We start from the raw sequence: 22,751 nt of genomic DNA on the forward strand, positions 1-22,751 counted from the left end.
GATTTGGATTGACGACACGTTCTCTGTTGGAACCGCAGCCCAGGTATCGTTGACAGTGTAATTCCTGAAAGATTGTCCCAAGGGAGAGAGATTCGCCCTTATCGTGTCAGCAAATTGGTTTGCCCGAGCTACAGCACTGTTCAAGGCTGCGACATCGATGGAATGTAGGGGGCGTGTGGCAAGAGGTCGTGAGTGAATAGGGAGAGTTGGTATGCCTTCTCGCACGCCTTCGGATAGCATTGAACGTGGCAAGAACGATAGGAAGATTCGGAAAGACATAGACAAGCAGATAGATGTAGCATGAAATTTGTACCTGTAGCTGTAATATTAAGGCTAATGCCCTGCATACACCTAGGAAATCACTTGCCTAGGAGGGTAGCTGCACCTAGGGCTGTGTGCACCTAGCTCTCAAAGCCCTTTTCTATCTAATAAGCAGATAACTAAATAGCATCAATGATGTGATAAATGGGTATAGGATACATATAATTTGATAATAATATATATATGATACTTTGAACTCCTTTTCTTCAGGCCGATGACCCGGATTACAGTTAGGAAGGCCTGAATTAAGAACAATCCTAATTAGGACAAAATTGATATACTATGATATAGCCATCAAAAATCGTTCCACATTAAAAACATAAGGGCATTGGCACAACCCATAAGATACTAGATAAAGAATAATAATGTATTTTAAAAAAAATAAGAATGTCACATATGTCACATATGGATCTGAGATATTGACTTGTATCCTTTAGGAAAAGTTGCCATATATGGAAACATCATCGATCACATCAGATTATGTTGATTCGTCACCACATCTGTCCTATATGCAAAAAAAAATACTCCAAGTCTCAGAATTATTGGAGAATTAAGCAAATTACTTGAAACAACTTGTCTACTTGGGAAGGAGTACATCGAACACAAGCTTTGGGAGGTAGAACGCACATGACTGGATAGTCCTCAGAAACCAATTGCGGAGGCTCTCAAGTCAGTGTTCATTACGCTCCTGCGGTAGGGTGACTCACACCCAATCCCAGAGTTGTGATGGATGGTATGAGCAGCCGGATTCAATCAATAATGCTCATCGTACACCAGTCTATTATCCGGGGCGTTCAGTAACATTCCCTGGCACACGCAGGGTAACATGCTCGACCGACTCCACCGGACCCTCACGCGAATTTGGAAGATGGATGATCCTCACATGGTGAGATAGCTCTTTCTTTGGGAATAGGAATGCTGCTAAGTACTTGCAGCGATGGGACGCTGCCCCTTTTGTTTCCCAAGTCCATGAACTGTCAACAGCCTACAACATCCACCACCCAGAATCCGACAAATCTTCATAGGGGTAAGTAGGTAACAGCACGGGTAGGCCAAACCCACGTGGGTACGCAGGTTTTACCCCCGCGGGTACGGGTACGGGTAAGCGACAGTGATACCCGTGGCTTAGTGACCCAGCTTGTTATACTCTCGGCCCTTGTTGTCAAGGTCTTGGGTTCGAGTCTTACTATTGTTGTGCTTTTATCACATATTTGTGCCTGTCGCTGACTCTATTCCCATGACATTTCTTCCTCCGTCACCTGTAACCCATGGGTAAACCCGTACCTGTACCCGCAGGTATGAGTATTGTGGTTGTGCGGGTACGGGTGCGCGTCAGCCCCCCACTACTCACGGGTTTACCCGTGCTGTTGCCTAGGGGTAAGTAAGCGTCTCGAGGACAACAATGTGAAGCAGCTTACGAGCCAGCCCAGTAAGGCTTATCATACTGTGCCACTGAATAATAACACTCACCAGTCCTGATACCCTCCGCTTCTTTCTTGAATATACCATCCACCTCATACTCCTCCTTGACCGCATCTTCTGCAATACTCTTAACCACATCGGTCGCCCGCACCCGTTGACAGACGTGGATCTAAATCAGGCACTTGAGGAATACCAAAACTCTGGAGCAGCAGCCCAGGTCCACTCCAAAGTACAGTTGTTTATTGATGATGGCTGAAAATCTTGGTGGTGGATGATATGCTTCAAATTGAGGAAGGCAAAGGGAGAGCCATTCGTGAATGAGGTGATTGAGAGGTGGAGAGTACGGCTGGAGAATGGCTTGACACCGAGGCCGGCGGTGCATAACGACCGCTCAGATCAGAGGACTGATGTCGTGGACAATTCTCCTGACCCCATGCAGGCAATTGAGAGGTGGAGGGCAAATACGGAGAATGAGATGATACCAATGGAGGTGCTGGGCAACAACTCCTCGAATCAAAGGAACAGTGTTGTCGACAATCCGAGTGGCACCACCCAGATCGAGGATCAAAATGGGAGGACAGCATCTGACGACAACAGGTAGACAGAATCAAGAGGGAAAGCAGCAGCTGGTAAGAAGTCATTAGCATAAGCATATATTGCATAGTATCACGGACCTGTCAGGGGAACACCCACCCGGCCTCCTTCGGACCGTCCGAGCGCATCCGAGGCACATCCACCGGCGCCCCCTCGGACGCTCCGACCTACCCCGACCCTTGTCCTCGGCCTCCTTCACCCGCACAATCACCGATCCGTCAAGACCCTCCCAACGATCACCTTGGGATAGAGCCTGCGACACCGCTCAGGCCTTCTGTGCTCTACGTCGGCAGTTACGGATGACCAGTATATAGTTGGCGCCCTAGCAGGTGGACCCTTAGAGTTTCTTCTCTTTGGATCCTCCCCTGCTAGGTCGGTCCCTCTGTGTATTTCCCGTAGCTTCTATTCACGCTTTGGATCCTCCCCTGCTAGGCTTTTTGTCGGAGTCTCCAGGGTTGCCCTTACAGGACCTGTTTATAACGCTTTTCACGTTATTATTGATGCCTCAAGGGACCATGAAGACGATAGCTTTATGGTTGGGTCAGGCTGGCCCAATACTGTCGAAAGCGGAACAAAGGTCAGAATGAGCCAGCATAGCAGCCGCACCTCGAGATATGCTGCACATGTCGCTCGTTGTATGTCCTTTCTCCACCGATAACTCATTCTATCTCTACCTCCCGCTCCTTCGTCTCCTCCGTCAAAGTCAAAGGCCAGCAAAATAATGATGTCAACTCCATGAATGACAATCATAGCAGTAGGCTATTCGGAGGGAGAAAACGTCCAAAGAAAAGTCACAAGCAGGATAGAATCCTGTATACACCCTTGAGAAACGAAACGAGTGGCAAACGATCAACACACCCATACAGGCCACAAGGAGGGCCCTATAACCGTTCCTCGGGTATATTGAGCACTATCTGTTCTCTCGAGGCCTTGAAACAACAACGGTCTCGTTGAATCTCAAGTTTTTTTGGGGGGACAAAAAGAACTGTAGAAGGAGACAGCGATCGTGGTCAATGTTCCAAACGCTCCAGCATTTGATGCAACACACCTTTATCCATTTCGAGCTATATACTCCCTGAACCTGGCTAATGGTTGTCAGTCCTCTGTGTGCCTTTCAAGGCTAGGACAAAACAACAAGCTGAGTTCCGTCCAAGCATTGTTTTCTTGCGAGGCGGGGCGGCGCGAGAAGAAGAAGAAGTAGGTTGGCTCCATGGTTAGTCGTTGTGGCAGATAAGAGGTCGTGTTTGGCATCGCTCACTGGCGCGAATACCGACGACAACAAACCCGTTCGTTGCTGCTGACAAGCATGAGTTTGGACAGCAAGGTACGGAGTAAAGCACCTCAGGAGTGGCTTGACCTGCAGATGGTTTCACAGGTACCTGGCTGATTATACTGTTATACCACTTCTCCGTCGCTATTCTGCTTCAAACTTGATGAAGCACAATGATGACTTGATATCTGGGTGAGGAATGTATGGATAATCTTAATATAAGTCATGTTATAAACTAATAAATGTCTATCATAGCTCTGAGCAACACATCTATTTTTAGACATCCTATATGTTTGTACAAATTCCATGCATCCTATTATACCAATCTCCCAATAACTCACTCAAAGATGAGGGACCCCTCATGGATTAAAGGTAGGAAGTATACATAGGGGTCCTCTGATGACATGATGACCCTCACACCATTTCATATACATGTAATATGCTGCTATGCTCTAATATCCCCCTGAACCAACTTCTACATCATATTGGCCATACAGCTATGATCTGGTAGTTGATTATGGATCAAATATGTAAAGGTTTGGCAAATGAGGTGTATACACCTACCCGCATACTTAGATTAATCTCTGTATGTCCTTGGAGGATGAATTGGGGTGAACATTCCAAGACATGCGCATGCAGTACTGGTTTATATGAATAGTGAGGTCTATAGACTGAGTGTTGGACCTTGAGGTGGGTGTATAAGGATATTTGGATGTCTACTAGGACCCTGGAACATAATCAGTCATGGTTCTGCCATGTGTCACTAAAGGTAGCTGAAGAGAGGGTAGGTACCCATAAGCAAAAAAGAGTGTCTTCGCTATTACAACTAGTCAGAAAATAATTTCAAGTATGATCTAAGACTTAAATGTAGGATGGTATATACCTTCAAATGAGCCTGTCTAGCACTTGAATCAACCTCCTAGCTAATCTGGATCTCTCACAGTACCATTATCAGTGTTATCTATCCCAAAGATGATGAGCTCACCATGGCATGACCTTTGTAAGTCTGAGGTATCTGAGTCTATCTCTTAGTAGGGGTATAGTATACCTCCTAGAAACTGGTGCCCCTACCCCTCTAGCATATCTCTATCCTGTGTTATATAGCACCTAAGGTCCCTGGCAATTGAATGACCCTCAAACTTGCTGTGGACTTAGAAATGGGTAGAAGTGTGGGGGACTATTATATGGCATTATATGAACTTGGATTATAAGATTCCATGCATTTATTCCCAGGATATCAGTGAAATACTGCTCAACTTAGTATTCAATCATGCTTGGCAGTCAATAGGTTGATGTGATCAGACTAAATCAGATGGCTAGATGGATAAGACCATGGTAGGATGGTATACCCTTCAAATGAGCACTCTCCCAGCTTTATCTGCCCTGACTAGGCAGAGATCTATGGTTATCTTTCAGGGTTAATGGAGATCAAATACTACTGATGTGTGGATACATTGCATTACTAGTATCATATTCACTCAGGATCTGATACCAGAGGCCTGGTATGGAGTATATGAACATATAAGTCACCTACGACATACTAGTTTAAGTACCAGATATTCCCTTTGTTATTACTGAGAACTAAATACAGTCATCATATAGTATGATAGTGATCAAATAGCATAGTACATTGATTGTACTGCTCAAAGGCTTTCTGGTAGTGCTTGAATCATGTATCTATCTCAAGTAGTTATGAAGATAGAGGCATGACAATGTGTGACATGATCTAATGATTGGACATATAGCTCAGCTACATACTTGAAAGCACCAGTGGAGATTAGAACTTGCCCTCACACTTATGTAATCTCAACAATAAATATGATCTCTAAATGCAGCTTGACAGCCACATATAGGGGGAGAAGGAAGCCGTTCCACAGTTGCTGACAAATTACCTTGTCAGCAAGAGTCCACCCCTTCAACACCCTGTCACAAATTGAGGGCAGGGTGACTGACATGGGAATGGGAAGCTTGTGGGGGAAAATTTGGGGAAGATTATTCAGCATTTTTTTTTTTTTTTTTTTTGTCATTTACACTTGTTTGTTCTGAATTTATGATATACAGGACCTAGCTGAAGTAAGGTAATCCCCTTGCTAAGATGTTTCAATAGTATATAAGATATTGATAAGACACTCATGCAGTAAAGCACCTTACAATGGGCACAGGTAAGGTACCTCCACTCATCTGCAGGTTTTTTGAGGCATTTGAGCCATACTTCCATCCTTGAGTTTTTATGCTGCTCTATGAGGTAATAGCCTTGCCTATATCAGTCATGAGGTGCGCCGTCATGAGGTGCTTTAATGACAGGGCAGGGTGTGCTAAGCTAGTGCTGATGATAGCCCTTGAGTCTTTGATAATGAGGCAGGGCATATTAAGGTATGGTGTGGAATACATGCAGTAAAGCACCTTACAACGGGCACAGGTAAGGTACCTCCACTCATCTGCAGGTTTTTTGAGGTGCTTTAATGTTAGGGCAGGGCACATTAAGCTAGTACTGATGATAGCCTGTAAGTATCTTACCTGTGTCAGTCGTAAGGTGCTTTGATAATGAGGCAGGGCATATTAAGGTATGGTGTGGAATACATGCAGTAAAGCACCTTACAATGGGCACAGGTAAGGTACCTCCACTCATCTGCAGGTTTTTTGAGGCATTTCAGCCATACCTCCATCCTTGAGTTTTTATGCTGCTCTATGAGGTAATAGCCTTACCTATATCAGTCATGAGGTGCGCCCTCATGAGGTGCTTTAATGACAGGGCAGGGTGTGCTAAGCTAGTGCTGATGATAGCCCTTGAGTACCTTACCCATGTCAGTCGTGAGGTGCTTTAATATTAGGCAGGGCACATCCAGCTAGTACTGATGATAGCCTATAAGTACCTTACCCATGTTGGTCGTGAGGTGCTATGATAATGAGGCAGGGCATATTAAGGTATGGTGTGGAATACATGCAGTAAAGCACCTTACAACAGACACAGGTAAGGGACTTTCACTCATCTGCAGGTTTTTTCAGGCATTTGAGCCATACCTTCATTCTTAAGTTTTATGCTGCTCTATCTGGGCCGCGACCGAATCACCCAGGCCGCTGCCTCCCCCGCAATCGCCGCACACCTAGCCGCGCACACAGGCAACTCACTCTGCCTGTTTGATGCCCGCTTCTACGACTGGGAGGCGAGCGCCGGCCTGAAAGTATGCGCCGCATGCATGGCCTATTTGAGCACGGAGCTGCACACTGCGCAGCAGCGGTTCTGGGACGCGCTCCCGGGCATCTATGGCCTCCCCCTGTTGCTGGAGCTGGAGAAACTCAAGACTGAGGCGATCCAGTGTGACCTGCTTTTGTAGCCGCCGTAACTATGTATTCTTCTCTCTGTTTTCAAGTTAGTAGTTACAGCCTTAGGCCTATGATGTTCGGCGTTTCCGAGTTCGCTGTTTGTTTGTAGTACCACACTGTGATAACGCTGCCATTGGCAGTCACTGAAATTCAGCTTCAATACTGCTTTAGTGGCTGCACTGCCCGTTCTCACCTCCGGCGACCGGTCAACGGCTTCGGCTCGGACCTCGGCACCATATGGAAAGAGGGGCGGGACTGGTGGGTGGCTCACCAGGTGCGTGTGAGTCCAAGGTTACCTCCGCGGCTCTGCCTGCCACAAGTCTCAGAAGACCCTCGTACTTGCACATGGGGAACCATCACAACTTCGGACGTTGCGTCACAGGAACATGTCCTGTCAAAAATGATTGTATCCAGCTTGTCAAATTGAACTAAGTTTGTCACTTATGTACATTGTCACGCTGTACTATATCTTGTTTTTCTATGCCCACCGTGGAGCGCACCACACGAGCCCGAGCCCCACCGTGTCGAAGCTGTGGTTCGACGACAGGAACATCGTCCTCCAGGCGGGCACGCACAATATAAGGTGTACCGCGGCATCCTCGCGCTGGAGTCTACTATGTCTGGCGACATGCTCGTGTTTCCACAGCCAGCCCCGGGCACGTCGGCGTCGCCGGGCGACATGGTTGACGGATGTCTGTTGGTCCAGCTGCAGGATGCCAAGGAGGAGATCACGCTGTTCTTGAAAGCTATCTTCGTGCCCTCGTGCATCGTAATATCCACTCATTTCAATACTTAGCCTTCATCCTGACCCATGCAGCTCCTTCTGGTCATTCCCGGTGCTGACGACTGTGGAAGCAGTCATTGGGTGTGTGCAGCTGGGGCATAAGTACAACACACCGATTCACCGCCTGTTATGACGACACCTTCAAGGGGGACCACGGGCCGAGCGCCGTTGCGTCGTGGTTCTGCCCGGGGGACGACCACCTGATTGCGCTTGTGCGTTTGGCCCGAGAGATCAATGCGCTGTGGGTCCTGCCATTGCTGTTCTATCGGCTCGCGGGCAACCTGCACGACCTCGCGGAGCAGCTCATCAACGGGACGGTTGTCAATGGCGTCCCGGCCCGGCTCGATCCTGGCGATCAAGTGACTGTCCTTTGTGGGGCCACGAAACAACAGCAGGTGGCTGTGGGTCTAGATGGGTGCATGAAGCCCGCCCCACCAAAAATTTGCGACAAAGACATGTGCCAGCTTTGGATCATGTGCATGGCGTCCTCCCGTCTCTTCCGGGACCACCTCCGTGACCACCACTTGGTGCTGCTCCTTATGTTCGACTACCGCGAGGACATGGTTGAATGGCAGAACAGCGCCGACTGGGATGGAATTTGTCAGATATGCAAAGCACATTTGCACAAAAAGCTCCAGGCGTTATGGGCTCCCGCCGTGGGCGGAGTTGGAGAACCTGAAGCAGGCGGCGATCGGGGATGATTAATCACAACAACGATGTTGTATTACACCTAAACTCAAAATTTCACAAGCGACACTGACTCGGGAGACGGCCCACGGGCCACGGCGCTAAACATACTAAGTATCAAGTATGGAATGACAGAGAACTCAGCTGCTTCAAGTTCCTCGTGATATCGATGCTGGTCGTGCTCCCTGTCACAGTGTCGCACTGGTCCCTGTCTTGCTCTGGCTCCCGCTGACCCTGGTTCTCGGCATGTCTCTTGGGTTTGCTCCTGATCATGGGCGACATCAGTGCCCCTGCGGAGCATGTTGTGTACGTTGGGACAAGCTTGGCAACGACAGCGTTCATCCTGAGACACTGCCACTGGGCCTGTCCTCACCTCTCCGGTGAGCCTGACCTGGAGGAGCCCGTTGCACTAGCGGCCCGGCAACTTCTTAAGGTTCAAGGTCAAGCCCAAGGCCCCTGCTCCTCACGTTCTGACGAGTGGGCCATCTCCGACGGTCTCCTCCATTTCCGAGGGAAGATTGTTGTACCAAAGGACAAGGACCTTCGGAGACGCATCATCGAGCACTGCCATGACACTCGATCTGCTAAGAGTGTGTGTGTGTGTGTGCGCGTGTGAATAGAGGTATTGTTGGTACTGGTAGTGGAGGCGGCGCAAAGTGACAGAATGCAAAAGCAGAGCACGGAAGCAGGAAAGCGGTCGATAGCGAGGAGGGTGATTGATGGCGGATCGGCTCCCAATGGTGGTGAGTAATTGACGATTAAGAACAAATGCGAAACAAAGTGGACAACAATGACAAGAAATAGAGCAGGCTTGGACGGGAGGAGCAGGGCACAGGCAGGCGCTCAGCCGCAGCGGTGTCCAGTCAGCCAGCAAGGACTGCCGACAGCTGCAGGCGGCCACGTCCAGGGGCACCGGGGCCGCCCTGGGCACGAGGCACAGTGCCGGGATGGGTGCCGAGGAACGTCTAGCGACGATGAGTACGGCACAGATAACAGGATGGAGAGACGCACATGTATGTCCTGTCGGGCGCACCGCGTGCTGGCCAGCGGGGCCTGAGCTCAGCGTCGGTGGACTGCTCTTTTCCGGTCCGAGTCACGCCTGTCACACCGGCCGGCCCTGTTTTCCGCCACCCACCATGTGCAACACCCACAACCACACCCACGAGCGGGACCACGACGACGCACAACCTGTGTGTACAGGATATGCAGGATGAGCCAGTGACATGGGTCGTGTCGGCTCAGAGCATACGGCGTGGTAACTGAGTACTGCCAACTGTGAGTTCTTGTTACCTGTTCAGCTGAGCCAAAGGAAGACTTAAATGCTAAGTCGCGGTCGGGACATTAGACTCAATGAGTGCTGGAGAGGCGGTGAGGACAGGAGCGGGGGAGGAGGGGAATCGCGTCGGTGTGGCGCGTGGCAGCTGCAAACTGAGCATTATTCCGAACTTGAAGTCGTTCCTGCTCAGCGACCAAGGAATCACCTGTGTAGCTGGCTAGCAATCCTCCTCATCCATGCTGGACCGCGCGGCTCTGGCAGCATCAACACGAGAAGCAATTCCCTCACAGCGAAACTTGAAAGCTATTTCCTGGCAGCAAAAAGATATTCCCTGACAGCAAAGAGACAAAAACTGGACGCCCTCCCCCACCCACGCCCCCACCCCTGCCATCATTGCCCTCCTTATCGATATCCTCTGCGTCGTCCCAACAACTCCATGACGCGTACCTCTTCCTCTCGCAGTGCGCAACACCCCGGAAGCCAGAGCGGCCCCCACCAGACCCAGCCCGCACTGTGCGCCATGCGCGTCCGCTTTGCTTGCACCTTGCTCTCGACCGCCCTGCTCATTGCGCCCCCTCGCAGCCCCACCCCAAACGCGTCACCCGGCTGCCCGGCAGCGAGCCCCGGGGCACGTGGAAACCACACACCCTATTTCCTTCTCCCAAATCCACCACCAGCACAGCAGCCCCTGTTGCCCTGCATTACCCAGCCTGGCCTCACGTGACCGTGTCTGATCATGATTTACGACTGATCATGATGGTGATGGGAAGCACAAGCCGCAGGCTGGGACAGCCCAAAGATGCTCAAAAGTCCTCCGGAAGTGCTACATATTATATGTATCAGCTTGGCGGTGGCCGGGCGCCGGGACGGACAGTCCGACGTCGTGTCCTGCATCTCCCGGTAATCATACGGGGACAGTTTGGCAGTCTCTTTGTTGACAGAGGTGCGTGCAGCGGAATTTGGGGCGAAATACGCTTCCACCGCCTGGATAAATGCGTGCGGGAAGTCATCCATGGAGGCAGATGACTCTGATGAGGTCTGCTCGACGCAGACGCACAATGCTGGGCGCGGTCAGTGGGGTACAAGCAGCAGGTTAAGTAGACGCACTGGCAATAATCTCCGCGTATTTTGAGTATGTCGGGGTGTCCTGTTTGACGCTTAGCAGAAGTTTCGAATGGGAAAGGATGGCGCCGTCCATACAGAAATCCATCTCGATAAGCGTGATCTACATGTCATAATTGCCGGCGCCTTTGGAGGGTTAAACGAGAAAACTTCAAAAGCACTACATACTAGATGTTCGTCGCTCTGAGGTCAAAGTCAGACAATTTTCCTAGACAAAGCCATTGTGATTACCAGGCTAGAATTGTTGAAGGCTGCTGCTGTGCTTCAAGATGTCCAAGGCAGCAGAGACTCCAGCGAGGCGTTTGAAGTACAAGGTTGTTAGCTGTGCAAATGGCGCCTTGGAGGGATGCAGCGCAATGATCTCCACTGAGAGTATTTGTAGGGATCGCAGTTCCGGTGCGTCCAGGATTCGCAGTCGTTTCAACTCCCAGTCACCCTCGGACGCCGCAATCGAAAGACGCTGTAGCATTGGAAATTGTGATCCAGCCAAAAACAGCTGGGCCAGCGTCTCCATTGGCACGCTTAGTGAGACGTCTCGCCAGCGAGATACCAGCGGGAGTAATGTCTGCGCCGTAATCAAGAAAGGCTGTCACATGAAGTGTAAGGGGGAGGACATTAGGCGTGCAATCCATAGTTTTGTGAGATTAATCAGCTCAAAGCTGCTCTACGAATGTGCTTCCGTAGTCCGAGTTGTTGTCGTGGGACATGCGAGCGTCCGAGCAGCGCAATGCTCCCGGGTTAGGCTCCCTTCCCAGTTGTCGTTGGATCTAACGGGGATTTGGAGAGCCTCAGCAAACAAGAAAACGTTAACGATAGAGAGGACGAGGGCCTTGCCCTGGACCCACCCTGCCGGGGCCTCTGCTCGCCGCAGGGCCCGCTGCGCGGAGCACTCTTCTCTTCCCTCCTCCCCTCTCTCACTTTCCTAGGTGCTCTGGAGCTTTTTATCACGTAGTTACGGCGCGGCCGGGGTTTTCCACCCGGACCCCACGCTGCCGCGGAGGCCTGCTGCGCAGCTCGTGAATTGATCCTGAGCTGATTCCCGAGGTCATAGGAAGCATGCGTCGAGTGCATCAATCCCACTGATCACCCTTGCTTAAGGGCTGATCAGTGGGATTGGACTCGATCAGTAGGACTGGTTTGGGGTGGCCCAGTCCCAGTCCCACTGATTTCGTCACCCCTCATACTGTACTTGTCGATATCGCAGGCACCCACCGAGTGTACATATTCGTCTCCATAGTGAAATGCGAGGTGGACATTCAAAAGATCCAATGCAGGGAAGTAGCTGGCTATGGATGCCAGCTTGCTGCTAGTGTCGCACCCCTCTAGCACTGCAAGCGTCAGATCCGTGACTGCTCCAGTGTGCGTAGGAAGGGCAGCAAGGGCGAGCAGCAGGGCTGGCGATCGGGTCCCAGTAGCGTGAGCTTGTCAATGTTGGCCAGCGGAAGGATAAGCAATGCCAGCTCAAGCGTGGCTTGTAACTGTGTCAAAGTACGGAATGTGCATGGCAAATCGCGGTCCGGAGGGGCTACCGGGGAGGGAATGTTGTCGGTCGTGAGTATCAGGGACTCCAGCCTAGGAAAGGCGGTGTTGAGCAAGGTGGCGAGTTCACTGGTCTCCGAGCCTCTGATACTAATTGTGAGGTGGGTGGTATTCAGGAATATCGGGAGTACGGCAATTCCGCCCTGGCAGTGTAATGCCAGACTTGGCGCTGCTGCTTCCCATCGTATCTGCAGCGCGCAAACGCGCTGAGGCTACAAGGTTCAGCCAGGAGCTCGGTTCGCTGCAGTCGGCGAGTATCAAGCTGCTGATGGATATTTTCTGGAGGAACATAGAGCTGGCGAGAGAAGGGGGGATTGCACAGTTGATGAGGAACAATGTCTCGAGTGATTGTAGCTGGGCGAGCGCACCAAGCGCCGCGGTCGTGAATTCTATCTGTTCAGCCTTGAAGTAGCGAAGATTGCCAAGCGGGGGGAGTGTCGTGAGTACGCTATGGAGCATAGAATGAATCTCGTCCTCGTCGCTGAACCTGACATCGCTGAATTTGTACGAATACCCAGAGTAGCAGCTAAGCAGGTTGACAGAGATGCACTTGACGACGGCGCCACGCTATTCGACCCAAACAGTCCCAGTTTATCCTCCAACTGCTGCGTTTGCTCCGTCGTCAAAGGTATAGGGCAGGAACGAGAGGTTGGTGAGTAGGAGTGTGCGAGCCAAAGAGCAGAAGCGCCGCGATGCACGGGCGACATTGTGCAGGTCATCCCTTGACGCTCGTCGGAAGACGTCGAGGAGGAGCTCGTTGGGCAACACGGTTGTTAGGAGAGAAATGGTTGCCGCGTGAGAGCGTCACTGAGCGTGTGACAGCCGACTGGGATGCCAAGCCACTGCGCTCAACTTGAAAGACAGGTCTTGCTCTCAAGCTCCTTCTCCAGCTTAATACAGTCGGGTATCGGAGGACACAGTGCAGCATTCTGCGCTCAAAGGACTACAATGGTGCCCAAAAACCTTCACGGCCAACGTGTCCACGGACATGAATTTGATGGCTCCCTGTGCACGTGCATCAGCATGGTCCGTGCGCCGCCCGCCAAACACGGGTCATCGCCCTTCTTTTCCGCCCACTTTCCCCCCACACGGTCTGAGCCGACCTTGCGATTCTGCCCTCGGTGGCCCGCGCTGGTGTCGAGGAAGGAACAGCCTGCTTTCGAGGCAGGATGGACATGGGATCAGGCGCTTCAAAAATAAAATGTGGCTGGCGGGTGGGCGCCAGCGCACGCGGCTCCTTGTACATCGTATTTGTCCGTCGTCGTGGCACAATTTTTTATCTTCCTTGACCCGTCTCGGCGGGTCTCATGGTTGTCGTGTGCAGAGGGACAAGGTGTGTTGTGCACTTGATACTAGTAATTGGGGCTCACCCATTGTCAGTGTAATAGACGTTGTTGTATCCGTGCACTACTAATCAACATATTGCCAATTTTCCCCCCAAGAATGGTGCAGTCGCCGTTATTCGACCGATCCTCTGCGTCGTCCACTATGCGCTGGCATCTGGCTGCCAACAGCGTTGTCCCGCATCGGCGTCGCGTCTTTCGCTGGTAGGCACTTGCAGCGATGTTATACAGCATTTTGCGGAACACTGGCGCTTCCAGTTGATTGATTCCCGCGGTCGCCAGCTGACTCATCCCCGCATCTTGCTTCTCACTCTCATGGACGACCCGCCCTTCCCCGCGAGATCGAGCTGCACATCTTCCGCGAGGCGGCGCTGCAGCGGCCGCGGGGCATCCCAGTGTTGATGCGCGTAGCGTGGTGGGTGAAAGAGTGGTGCGTCCGGCAATGCGTACTTTGGTCCGTTTCTCTCGCTGACCAGCTGTGGCCGCCAGTGTGGAGCCGCTGCTGTACAACGTCTTGAGTCTTCGGGATCCGGAGGCTGGTCCGACTCTCAATACACCATTCCCAGTCTTGTCGCCGTCTGCCTTCAGGGCGCTCATCGAAGACCCCCCGCCGGCAGGCATTCATCGCGCAGTCGACCGGTCTGCGTCTCGACGGAGAGCTCTCCTCGTCTGAGACTAACAGTATTCTGAACTCCTGCCCCCACCTCCAAGATGTTGTCATTCTACCGCGTGGTCTCATATTTTAGCACGGCAGACGTGCTCGGAACTCTGCCCAACCTCCGGCGGCTCACCACGAACCTGCTCTCGCTCTACATGATGACCGCATCTCCCGACCTCTCCGCGCTCACGCGCATCACACACCTCCACCTGTCGTTCTACCACCGCTGGCCGCAAGTCTGGCCGCCGCTTCTGGCGCTTCGTGCGCTGACGCATCTCGCCATCGATACAAAGGAGTGGTACCACGACATTCTGCAGAGGGACGCCCCACCGCTCGACATGTTGCTGGACGTGCTGTCGGATCCACATCGGCGGTTGAATGTATTCGTCCTGTCCTACCAGCGCGTTGGGAAGGTGCCGCTCGACGAACGCCTCATAGAGCACCCTGCGTGCCTCCTGGTCCACCAGGGGATCGGCTGGCCGGAGTGGCAGGATGAGTGGACAGGCGGCGCGACTAGTGCGGGGTTCTGGGAGCGCGTGGATAAAATGCTTGCGGAGCGTCGCTCAGCGGGCGCCCCAGGGAAATATGACAATGATTGGTAGTCCTTCTAGTGGAAAATATTCTGTAAACTATTGAATCGGAATCCTCCAAGTTATCAGTGCCTTCAAGTGCGTCCACTTCTCACACGGAAGCGTGTTGTCATATGCGCGTCTGTCACAGTCTCCTCAGTTCTGTGAAGCACACGAAATCAACCGTATGCGGCACACCTAGTACCGCGTCCCGCAGGGACATTATACGCCTCCGCAACCTCGTGGAACGCCGGCGTCGAAGGACATTATACGCCTCCGCAACCTCGTGGAACGCCGGCGTCGACTGGTGGCCGGGCACGTCGGGGTGGTGCCGCTTGCTCAGCTACACCTCCGCAGATAAGTCCCGCACGCACAGCCGACACAGCGGAGGGACCCACCGCGAAGAAGGCCGTCTGCCAGCGTGACCCTAACCCTCAACGCGAAGGCCTGCACCGTCCTGATGCCCCGCTCGACTCGCTCGGGGTCGTTCCCCGCTAGCTCCGCTCCGCGCAGGGTCCTGGGCTCATTGGACAGATGTTCTCCTGACCCGCGACGGCCCGGGTGGGGACCGCTTTGGCAAGCCATACCGTGGCTGGTGGTATATACTGTTCGTGCAAGGGCGTTGCTCCGTCAAGCCTAGTTCAGGAGTGAGCGGCGGCCGCGGGACGAGAGAATGATGTGGTGGAAGAGTGGTGCCGCTGGTGCGTTTCCTGCAGCTTCCTGTGCACTCGATATCTGACTTCCCGTCTCTGAGTTGGTTTTCCGATTTGCGATTGGAGATTCGGAGCCAGAAGGGGATCTCTGGTCATGGATTCACATCCTCGATCTTGCCATGCTGGTCAAGTTCACTTGGTGCATTGACAAGCGTCTGCTCAGCCTTGCCAGGTTGTGTCGCCGAAGATGTCGTGTTCCCTGGGTGCGACATCTTGTATTGCGGATCCAGAATTCATTGGTGTTAACCCACTCTGGCATCGAGCAGCTGCCGCGCACCTTCCCGGGACTCGAACAGCTGTGCGTTCAGGTCATCGATGGGCCTTATAACACAGAGATGGCCGCGAGCGAGCCAGCTTGTGTGCTTCCGTGTGTGCGCGAGCTGACCACAGCCTGCAAAGTGTTGCCTGCAGTTCTCCCATGCACACCATTTGTGAACAAACTGAAGATTTGGAATGAAGCTGCCGGGAGACTGCTGTTTACGCTCCAGCGCATCGAGAGGTATATTCCGCCCACGATAACTAACGTAGCATTGCAGTCGGATAATGGCAATTACTCCCTTTGGTCCGGGATCCTTGCCTTCTTCCCGAACCTGCGCACCCTCGATTTCCGTGTCAAAGAGTCCAGCGGTGATTCTCGGCCAAGCGAGGTGAATTCTGTCCTGTTATCTGCGGCCTTGATCCTATCAACACCGTTCTCCAGGCCCCTCACTTCCTCGCCAGCCTATCGACCATCCTTCCGCCCACTCTCGAAAGTCTCCGTGTCCATATTTGGTCCTCAAGGGCTGTCCTTCCCGGGGGGCAAACGGGAAGAGTGGGATTGAGCCGTCTTCCAAGCGCGGATGAGCTCCAGGCAGAACTACTGAAAGGGTGTGGCGGTCTCACGGCAGATAGTTATCCGTGGGTCATTCCTGGACTTGCAGTGGACCAGCGATTGAATCTATCGCCGACTCGGACATGTGTTTGGACTCGTGCATGCCTAACTTCGATAATATTTCTTTGATTGGTAAGACGACAGGGCATTCCAGCATGTTGTCGAATAGATATGACAAGCATCAAATGACCGTTGCCGAAAACACAGTCATGCGGGGGGGACAGCTCAGTGCGGAAGAGCTTGCTGGTAAGTGCACGTTGAGTGGACGACAAACTAGAGGATCCGTAGATTCAGGCGTTAAGTACAATTGTCGTGGGCGTCAAGATACTGGCGGCAAGGAAGCAAAAGCGCGGGCCAGTGTCGTTGACGTGTCGCGCAAGAGCCGGTCCGCGAGGCGAACGCGCGACCGGAGCTACACACCAGGGGATATATGGACCGGCCCGAGGGCTGGATTTCTAAGGCGAAGGAAGAGCCGTGGGGGGTGGCAAACTTGTAGATGCAGCGCAGCAACGGCTAGCAACGCGGCGGCGGCGGCGCGGCGCAAAGCGGGTGGAGCAAGAAAGCTGACGAGCACGGGGAGTGGCATTCGACCATAGTCCTGGACGCACTGCCGGCCCGAGTTATGAGAACGAGCAGGGCGATGTCTGGAGTAGAAATGCACCAGAGAAATTGGGCCTCGGATTGTCGTTCGTGCGGGAGTGGCCCCGCAGGGTGCGCTAGGTATCGTCGTGCAAGCGCATCGTCGTCGTGGAGCGGAGGAAAGAAACCAGAGATTGATGTCACGGCCGCCGAGCCCGGACCTGATGCCGATCGCCAGTGCCACGTAAGCAGCCACGCCTTGTCTTCTCCTTCCATCCATGCGCTGGAGACGGTCCCGCCCCTGGTCGGAGCGCGGCACGAATGCTATGCTTGAGCCACAGCGCGAGTAGGAGCAGGGATGGGCTGCGACGGTCGATTTGGCGTGGCTTGAGGTGCGTGTTGTGCATTCAGTCTCTATTTCGCTGATCTACTCCCCAGTAATCCCTCACTTTTCGCTGGCGAGTCTGACACCCAGGGTGGCGGCCTCTACTGGGCGGAAACAAGCGGCGTGAAATCAGCCCGCGGACGGCCCGGATGGCAAGCAGCAGGGCACAACCGAAGGCGGGGACAAGGTGCGTGTGCTATTTCGTCCGCGTAACTGGGTCCTGATAGTCGCTACGCGTGTTCAAGTTTTTCACGGTGCGTTACCCATGTCTTGCTCATCACGCAGAGCCAATCGCTCATTTCACTAATAGGTCTACTGCCCCCACCGACGGGCGCTCCGCCTTCCGCAGACACCACCGGCCCGTTCGCCGATGCTGCAATCGATTCCCATTCCACTCCTCTCCACCTGCCCCCATGTCCTCTCCAGTCCCCGTCTTCGACGCAAAAGCGATGCCCTTCCGCCGGTTGGGCCCCAGCGGTCTGCGGCGTGCCGCTCTCTTCTCTCGGCGGCTGTCCGTCTTTGCGCATTCCCCATTGGCTTTAGCTGAGCTCTCGACAGGGCTCACCCTCGGAGGCTCCGTCGTCGGCGAGAGCGTCAAGGACATCATGCAGGCCGCCTTCGAGAATGGGATCAACATGTTCGACACCCTGGAGGACTACCAGAAAGGTGCGGCTGAGCGCGAAATGTGCGTTCCCTGAGATTCCCTTCTGACCACGCTTTCTCTGACTCCAGCAAAATCAGGGGACACGCTATCAAAGAACTTGGCTGGCGCCGCACGGACCTCGTCATCTCAACCAAGATATTCTGGAGCCACGAGCCAGGCACGGGCCCGAACGACACGGGGCTGTCGCACAAACAGTGCGCCACCTTCCTTTCCTTCCTACAACTCTGACTGGCAACAGCGTTATCGAGGGCACGAAGGCTTGTTTGCGACGGCTCCAGATGGACTATGTCGACGTCATCTTCGCGCATCGTTGCGATACCACCGGTGGGTTTCTTACATTCGCCATAAGGAGGTCAACTGACGCAGGCTAGTTCCGATGGAGGAGATCGTCCGCGCATTTAACTATGTTATCGACCAGGGCTGGGTGAGTGGTGGATTTTGTCTATCCATATCCACTAAGATTCACACGCAGGCTTTCTACTGGGGCACCTCCGAGTGGAGCGCGCACCAGATCGAGGAGGCGCATCGTGAGCGTGTACCTCTCCCGAGACCTCCCGTCGCTTACCCGCAGCACAGATGTTGCCACGCGCTTAAACCTCATCGCGCCGATCGCGGAGCAGTGCAAGCACAAGTCTGCGCCATCTTCTTTCTTCCTTCGAAATAATGCTGAGGAGACGATAGCATGTTCCACCGCGAACGTCCGGAGAAGGAATACGCGCGTGCGTGGGCAACCATCAAACTTCAGCAGTAGCTAATGCTGACTTTGTAGCCCTTTGTACGCCAAGTACGGCCTGGGCACAACCGCATTCTCTGCACTGCAGGGCGGACTGCTGACGGGGAAGGTATATCCTCCTCAACCCCTCTAACACGTAAACTAACTTTGCTAGTACAACGAGGGCATCCCAGACGGCACGCGCTTCGCCACCGTGCCCATGTTTCTGGGGCGACGGAGGGTCCCCAGGGCGAAGAGCTGCTTTGGAAAGTGCGTCTCCTCAGCCAAATTGCTGCGGGTGCGTCGTTTCTCCCCGACTTGCTGAACTCTGGGCGGAACCGCGCTGGCGCTCGCGTGGGTTGCGGCGCACCGCCACACTTCCACAGTCATCCTCGGCGTGTCCTCCGTCGCACAGCTCGAGGCGAACCTCGGCGCGCTTGAGGTCCTGCCCAAGCTGGATGCTGCGGTGTTGGCGCGGATCGAGGCTGTGTTGGGTAACCGCCCGCAGGAGCCGGTGCGTATTTCTCTATCCAATGATGAGGTGGATAATGCACTAATGATGTTGGTGTAGGAGACGTATGGTCGCCCGCCGCTGGATCAGGGCATCCTTTGACTCGGTGCAATATCACCCCTATCTTTCCTTTGACCACAAGATCAGCTCAAGTAAGGAAGAATACAAATGCCACTCATTCTCTCGTTTATCAATATTGAATATCTTTTGTGATCTGGTGTGCTCAATTCGTATGTGTCTATATCATGATTATGCGTCCTTTGTCCACTGGAGGTTGAGATGGAAGGGTGGTGCAAGTATCGAAATCCAGCTCAGATTGGGGCAACGGCGAAGCAGCTGCCTCCGTAGCACTTGTCCTGTCTGCATCACCAAGGTGTCGGACGAGGAACCGCTCCGGGGCCCACGGCGAGAGAACATACTCGTGTCCGAGTACTTGACTTCGAGCCGCTGCAAACCCAAGGGAAGACTAGCCGGGAAGCCCGTGAGGAAGGCGGCAGGCTGTGATAGTATTGAGTAGGGTATGGGCACAGTTCGGATGACGACACTTAGGAGACATTCACTTACGGCGGGCACGCGTCCGGACAGCATCGTTACGGTGAAGTCGAGGGTATGCAGGTGCGGAAAATGTGCAAAGACCGCCCCCACACGGCAAGATCGCCGTCCTCCGAGTCGCATTCGAGGGTGAGTGTCGTGATTGTCACGGGGATGCACTGCCTATTGCGCTGCAGCACGGACACTAAGCTTGTGGCATCAGCGTTTTCGACATGCAATGTGTGGATAGACGGTGCAATCCGCAGGAGGAGGGGTAAAGCTTCACTGGCTTCATACGTGGTCGTGAGCTTGAATACAGCGGGAAACAACGGTTCGCCGCCGTTAGGGCCATCCCACGGCAGCCCCGGATCGTCCACATAGAGTGCCGCCTCGACACTAAGCTGCTCAACTGAGGGAAAGGCCGCTTGCAGCTGCACACAGCCAGAGTAGGTTAGCAACGCGCCGCAGCCCTCGGAGAGTCTAAGCGCCAGGTGTTTTACGTGAGGTAGCACACTCGTAAGCCCTTCCACTGGTTGATCCATGTCCAGGCTGACCGCGGAGAGTGTGATGGGCTCAAAGAGCGCGAACCATTCTGAGAGCGTGCACGTGGGACTGTATGCTGCCGAGGTGGCGACTTTGACGCTTGAGACACGGATACGGATGTCGAGTGCGTTAATAGCGGCACGAAGGAATGCCTGGATCTCGGAGTCCACAGAACAGGCAAAGAGATCCAGCTCAATCGGGCCGCGGACCCTGCAAGGTTGGCGGCGCAGAGAGCGTGAATATGAGACTGTGGCCATAGAATTTGCGTAGGTTAACGAACTTGGAGATGCCGGCGAATAGCACGTCACAGATGGTGTGCGTGCCGGCTACATCGTTGAATACTGCGTCTCTGCTTCTTTCGGCGAAGCCATTCACTTCCTCCCAGGCGACATTGATGCAGTGCACATACGGGCGCAATGGCGGGGGGACATGAAGAAGGCCAGTTTTGCGATGGCATCCACCACCTCATGAGCAGGTGGGAGCTTAAGGATGGCGCCGCCTGACCAGGCAATGCGCTCCTCCGCGGGGCATATGGCTTCACGGCAAGCTTGCTGTAGAGGAATGGGCGGGCAAGCAGGCGCAGGCGACGAGAAGCAAGAGCGACGAGCTTGAGCTGGGCGGGCGACACATCTTTGAGCACTTCGTGAAAGAGTTCGTTCGGAAACATGGAGCGACCAGTTGCAGCCAAGCTGGAAGTGAAGAGAGGAAAGCGCTGCCACATATTGACAGCGCACACGTGTGCCCAGCCAATCGGCGTGCCCGGCGCGGAGCTAATCATGATGTGATCGCCCAGTCACATCTTACGCAATCGCCTCCCTTTTTGTTCCTGACGCCCATCTCGACGCACAATGCCAGCCTTTGCAGCACACCTGCGGCGCCAGCTGGCGCAATGCTACGGCAACACTAACCGATACGCATGCGCCAACCACCCCTTCTCCAGTCGCCAACTTCTCCGGGAGTCTAAATCTGTGGCGACACTGTGCTGCTGGAGATCTTTGCCTGGCGTGTTACGCTGTCCTCGCTTTCCCGACATCGCTGACCCGAGCGCACCTTTTTTACAAGCCCACTCTTATCCTAGCTTATTCTCTGTCTTCAGACACCAGTCATCAAATCGACCGTATGCTCTACCCGAGCAGGAATACTAGCAACTGCCTCGGATTTCCCAACCGAACTTGGACCGCTGCCCGCGGTATGCAAAATGTGGTCTGGGCCATACTGGATTCTCCTCCCGCTGCAAGCTTGGACCTTGGCTTGTGCCCAACCACTGGCAGTCCTTTGATGCCCGCGCCGCAGCCACCTCAGCTTCCTGACGCCCAACTTCGGTCAGCACCATCTTGCGCACATCGACAATGATCATCATCTTCCAGCATATGGACCTGCCGCTGGAGAGTGGTCATCTTCGGATTTGTTCCTCCACTCCGGTCCGGTATTTATACTAATAACTATGCAGCGTGTGTGCAACAGCACTGTCGAGGACACGAATTAACTCATCTCGATGCAAAATGCCAGCCTCAGGGGCAGATCTACGCAACACTAGCCGATACACATGCCCCAACAACTCCTTCTCTGGATGCCAACTTATTCGAGAGTCTAAATCTGTATTGAGACTCTCCGCTGAGACGAAATTGCTAACACAGGACTTACACCGGCGCATCGATTCCGACTCTGTGGGTCCGGACTTGGCAAATCAAACGTCGACGCAACTTGAAAGCTCACGCTAACGGGTCTGCGCGCTGGCCATCCGGAGACGATCGTGCCCCGTGGTGCTGCTTGCCATCCGCCTCAGCGCTATGGAGGATAATCCGTACACCTGACACAATATCACACCAGGCGCCTGCCAGGCTACCGATTCGCGGATTGGTGGCGCCGCGCTTGCGGTTGGCTTATGCCCAACTGTGGCCGGGCCGTGGATGCTATCGCTGCGGCCGCGTCAGCTTCCCCACGACGATCTTAGCTGCCGACCGGCGCATCGACATCAACTTCGACGACGCGCCGCTGAAGAGCATCCTAACTCGGAGGCGTGTTCGAGCTGCCCTGACGTCATTGGCGTCTTCATCAAGATGTTCTGGAGCGGTGGAGCAACAACACGGACATGGGCTGTTTGCGCAAGCAGTGCGCTATCTTTATTCCTCCACTCTGCACCGGTATTCATGCGATGCAGCCCGTGGGCAACAACGCTGTCCATTAGCGCCTCCAAATGATGCGCGCAGCAGATTGACCTCGGAGAAGCCGCACTGTATACTTCTCCAATGCTCAGTGTGCTCTTCCACCTTATCGGTCTTCTGAAAGCACTGATCAACCGACAGTGTGTTCCACCATACTGCATCTGCATT

At 53.6% G+C, this 22,751-nt stretch overlaps 1 protein-coding gene across 1 annotated transcript; it reads left to right on the top strand.

The window, feature by feature from the left end:
- Window positions 1-15,741: 15,741 nt before the first annotated feature.
- On the top strand, window positions 15,742-19,446 carry MIND_01425100 (Aldo-ket-red domain-containing protein; the record flags this gene model as incomplete). Its single annotated transcript, XM_037370633.1, has 16 exons — window positions 15,742-16,269; window positions 16,323-16,519; window positions 17,414-17,464; window positions 17,511-17,644; window positions 17,685-17,711; window positions 17,768-17,968; window positions 18,016-18,142; window positions 18,199-18,315; window positions 18,360-18,445; window positions 18,493-18,545; window positions 18,594-18,648; window positions 18,698-18,840; window positions 18,891-18,963; window positions 19,009-19,187; window positions 19,249-19,347; window positions 19,405-19,446. 16 exons carry the CDS (start codon window positions 15,742-15,744, stop codon window positions 19,444-19,446), a joined length of 2,112 nt encoding a protein of 703 aa, XP_037213014.1.
- Window positions 19,447-22,751: the final 3,305 nt, after the last annotated feature.

This window comes from Mycena indigotica (assembly GCF_014461135.1).
Source record: "Mycena indigotica strain 171206Taipei chromosome Unknown Mind.scaff0019, whole genome shotgun sequence".
Classification (NCBI taxonomy): domain Eukaryota; kingdom Fungi; phylum Basidiomycota; class Agaricomycetes; order Agaricales; family Mycenaceae; genus Mycena; species Mycena indigotica.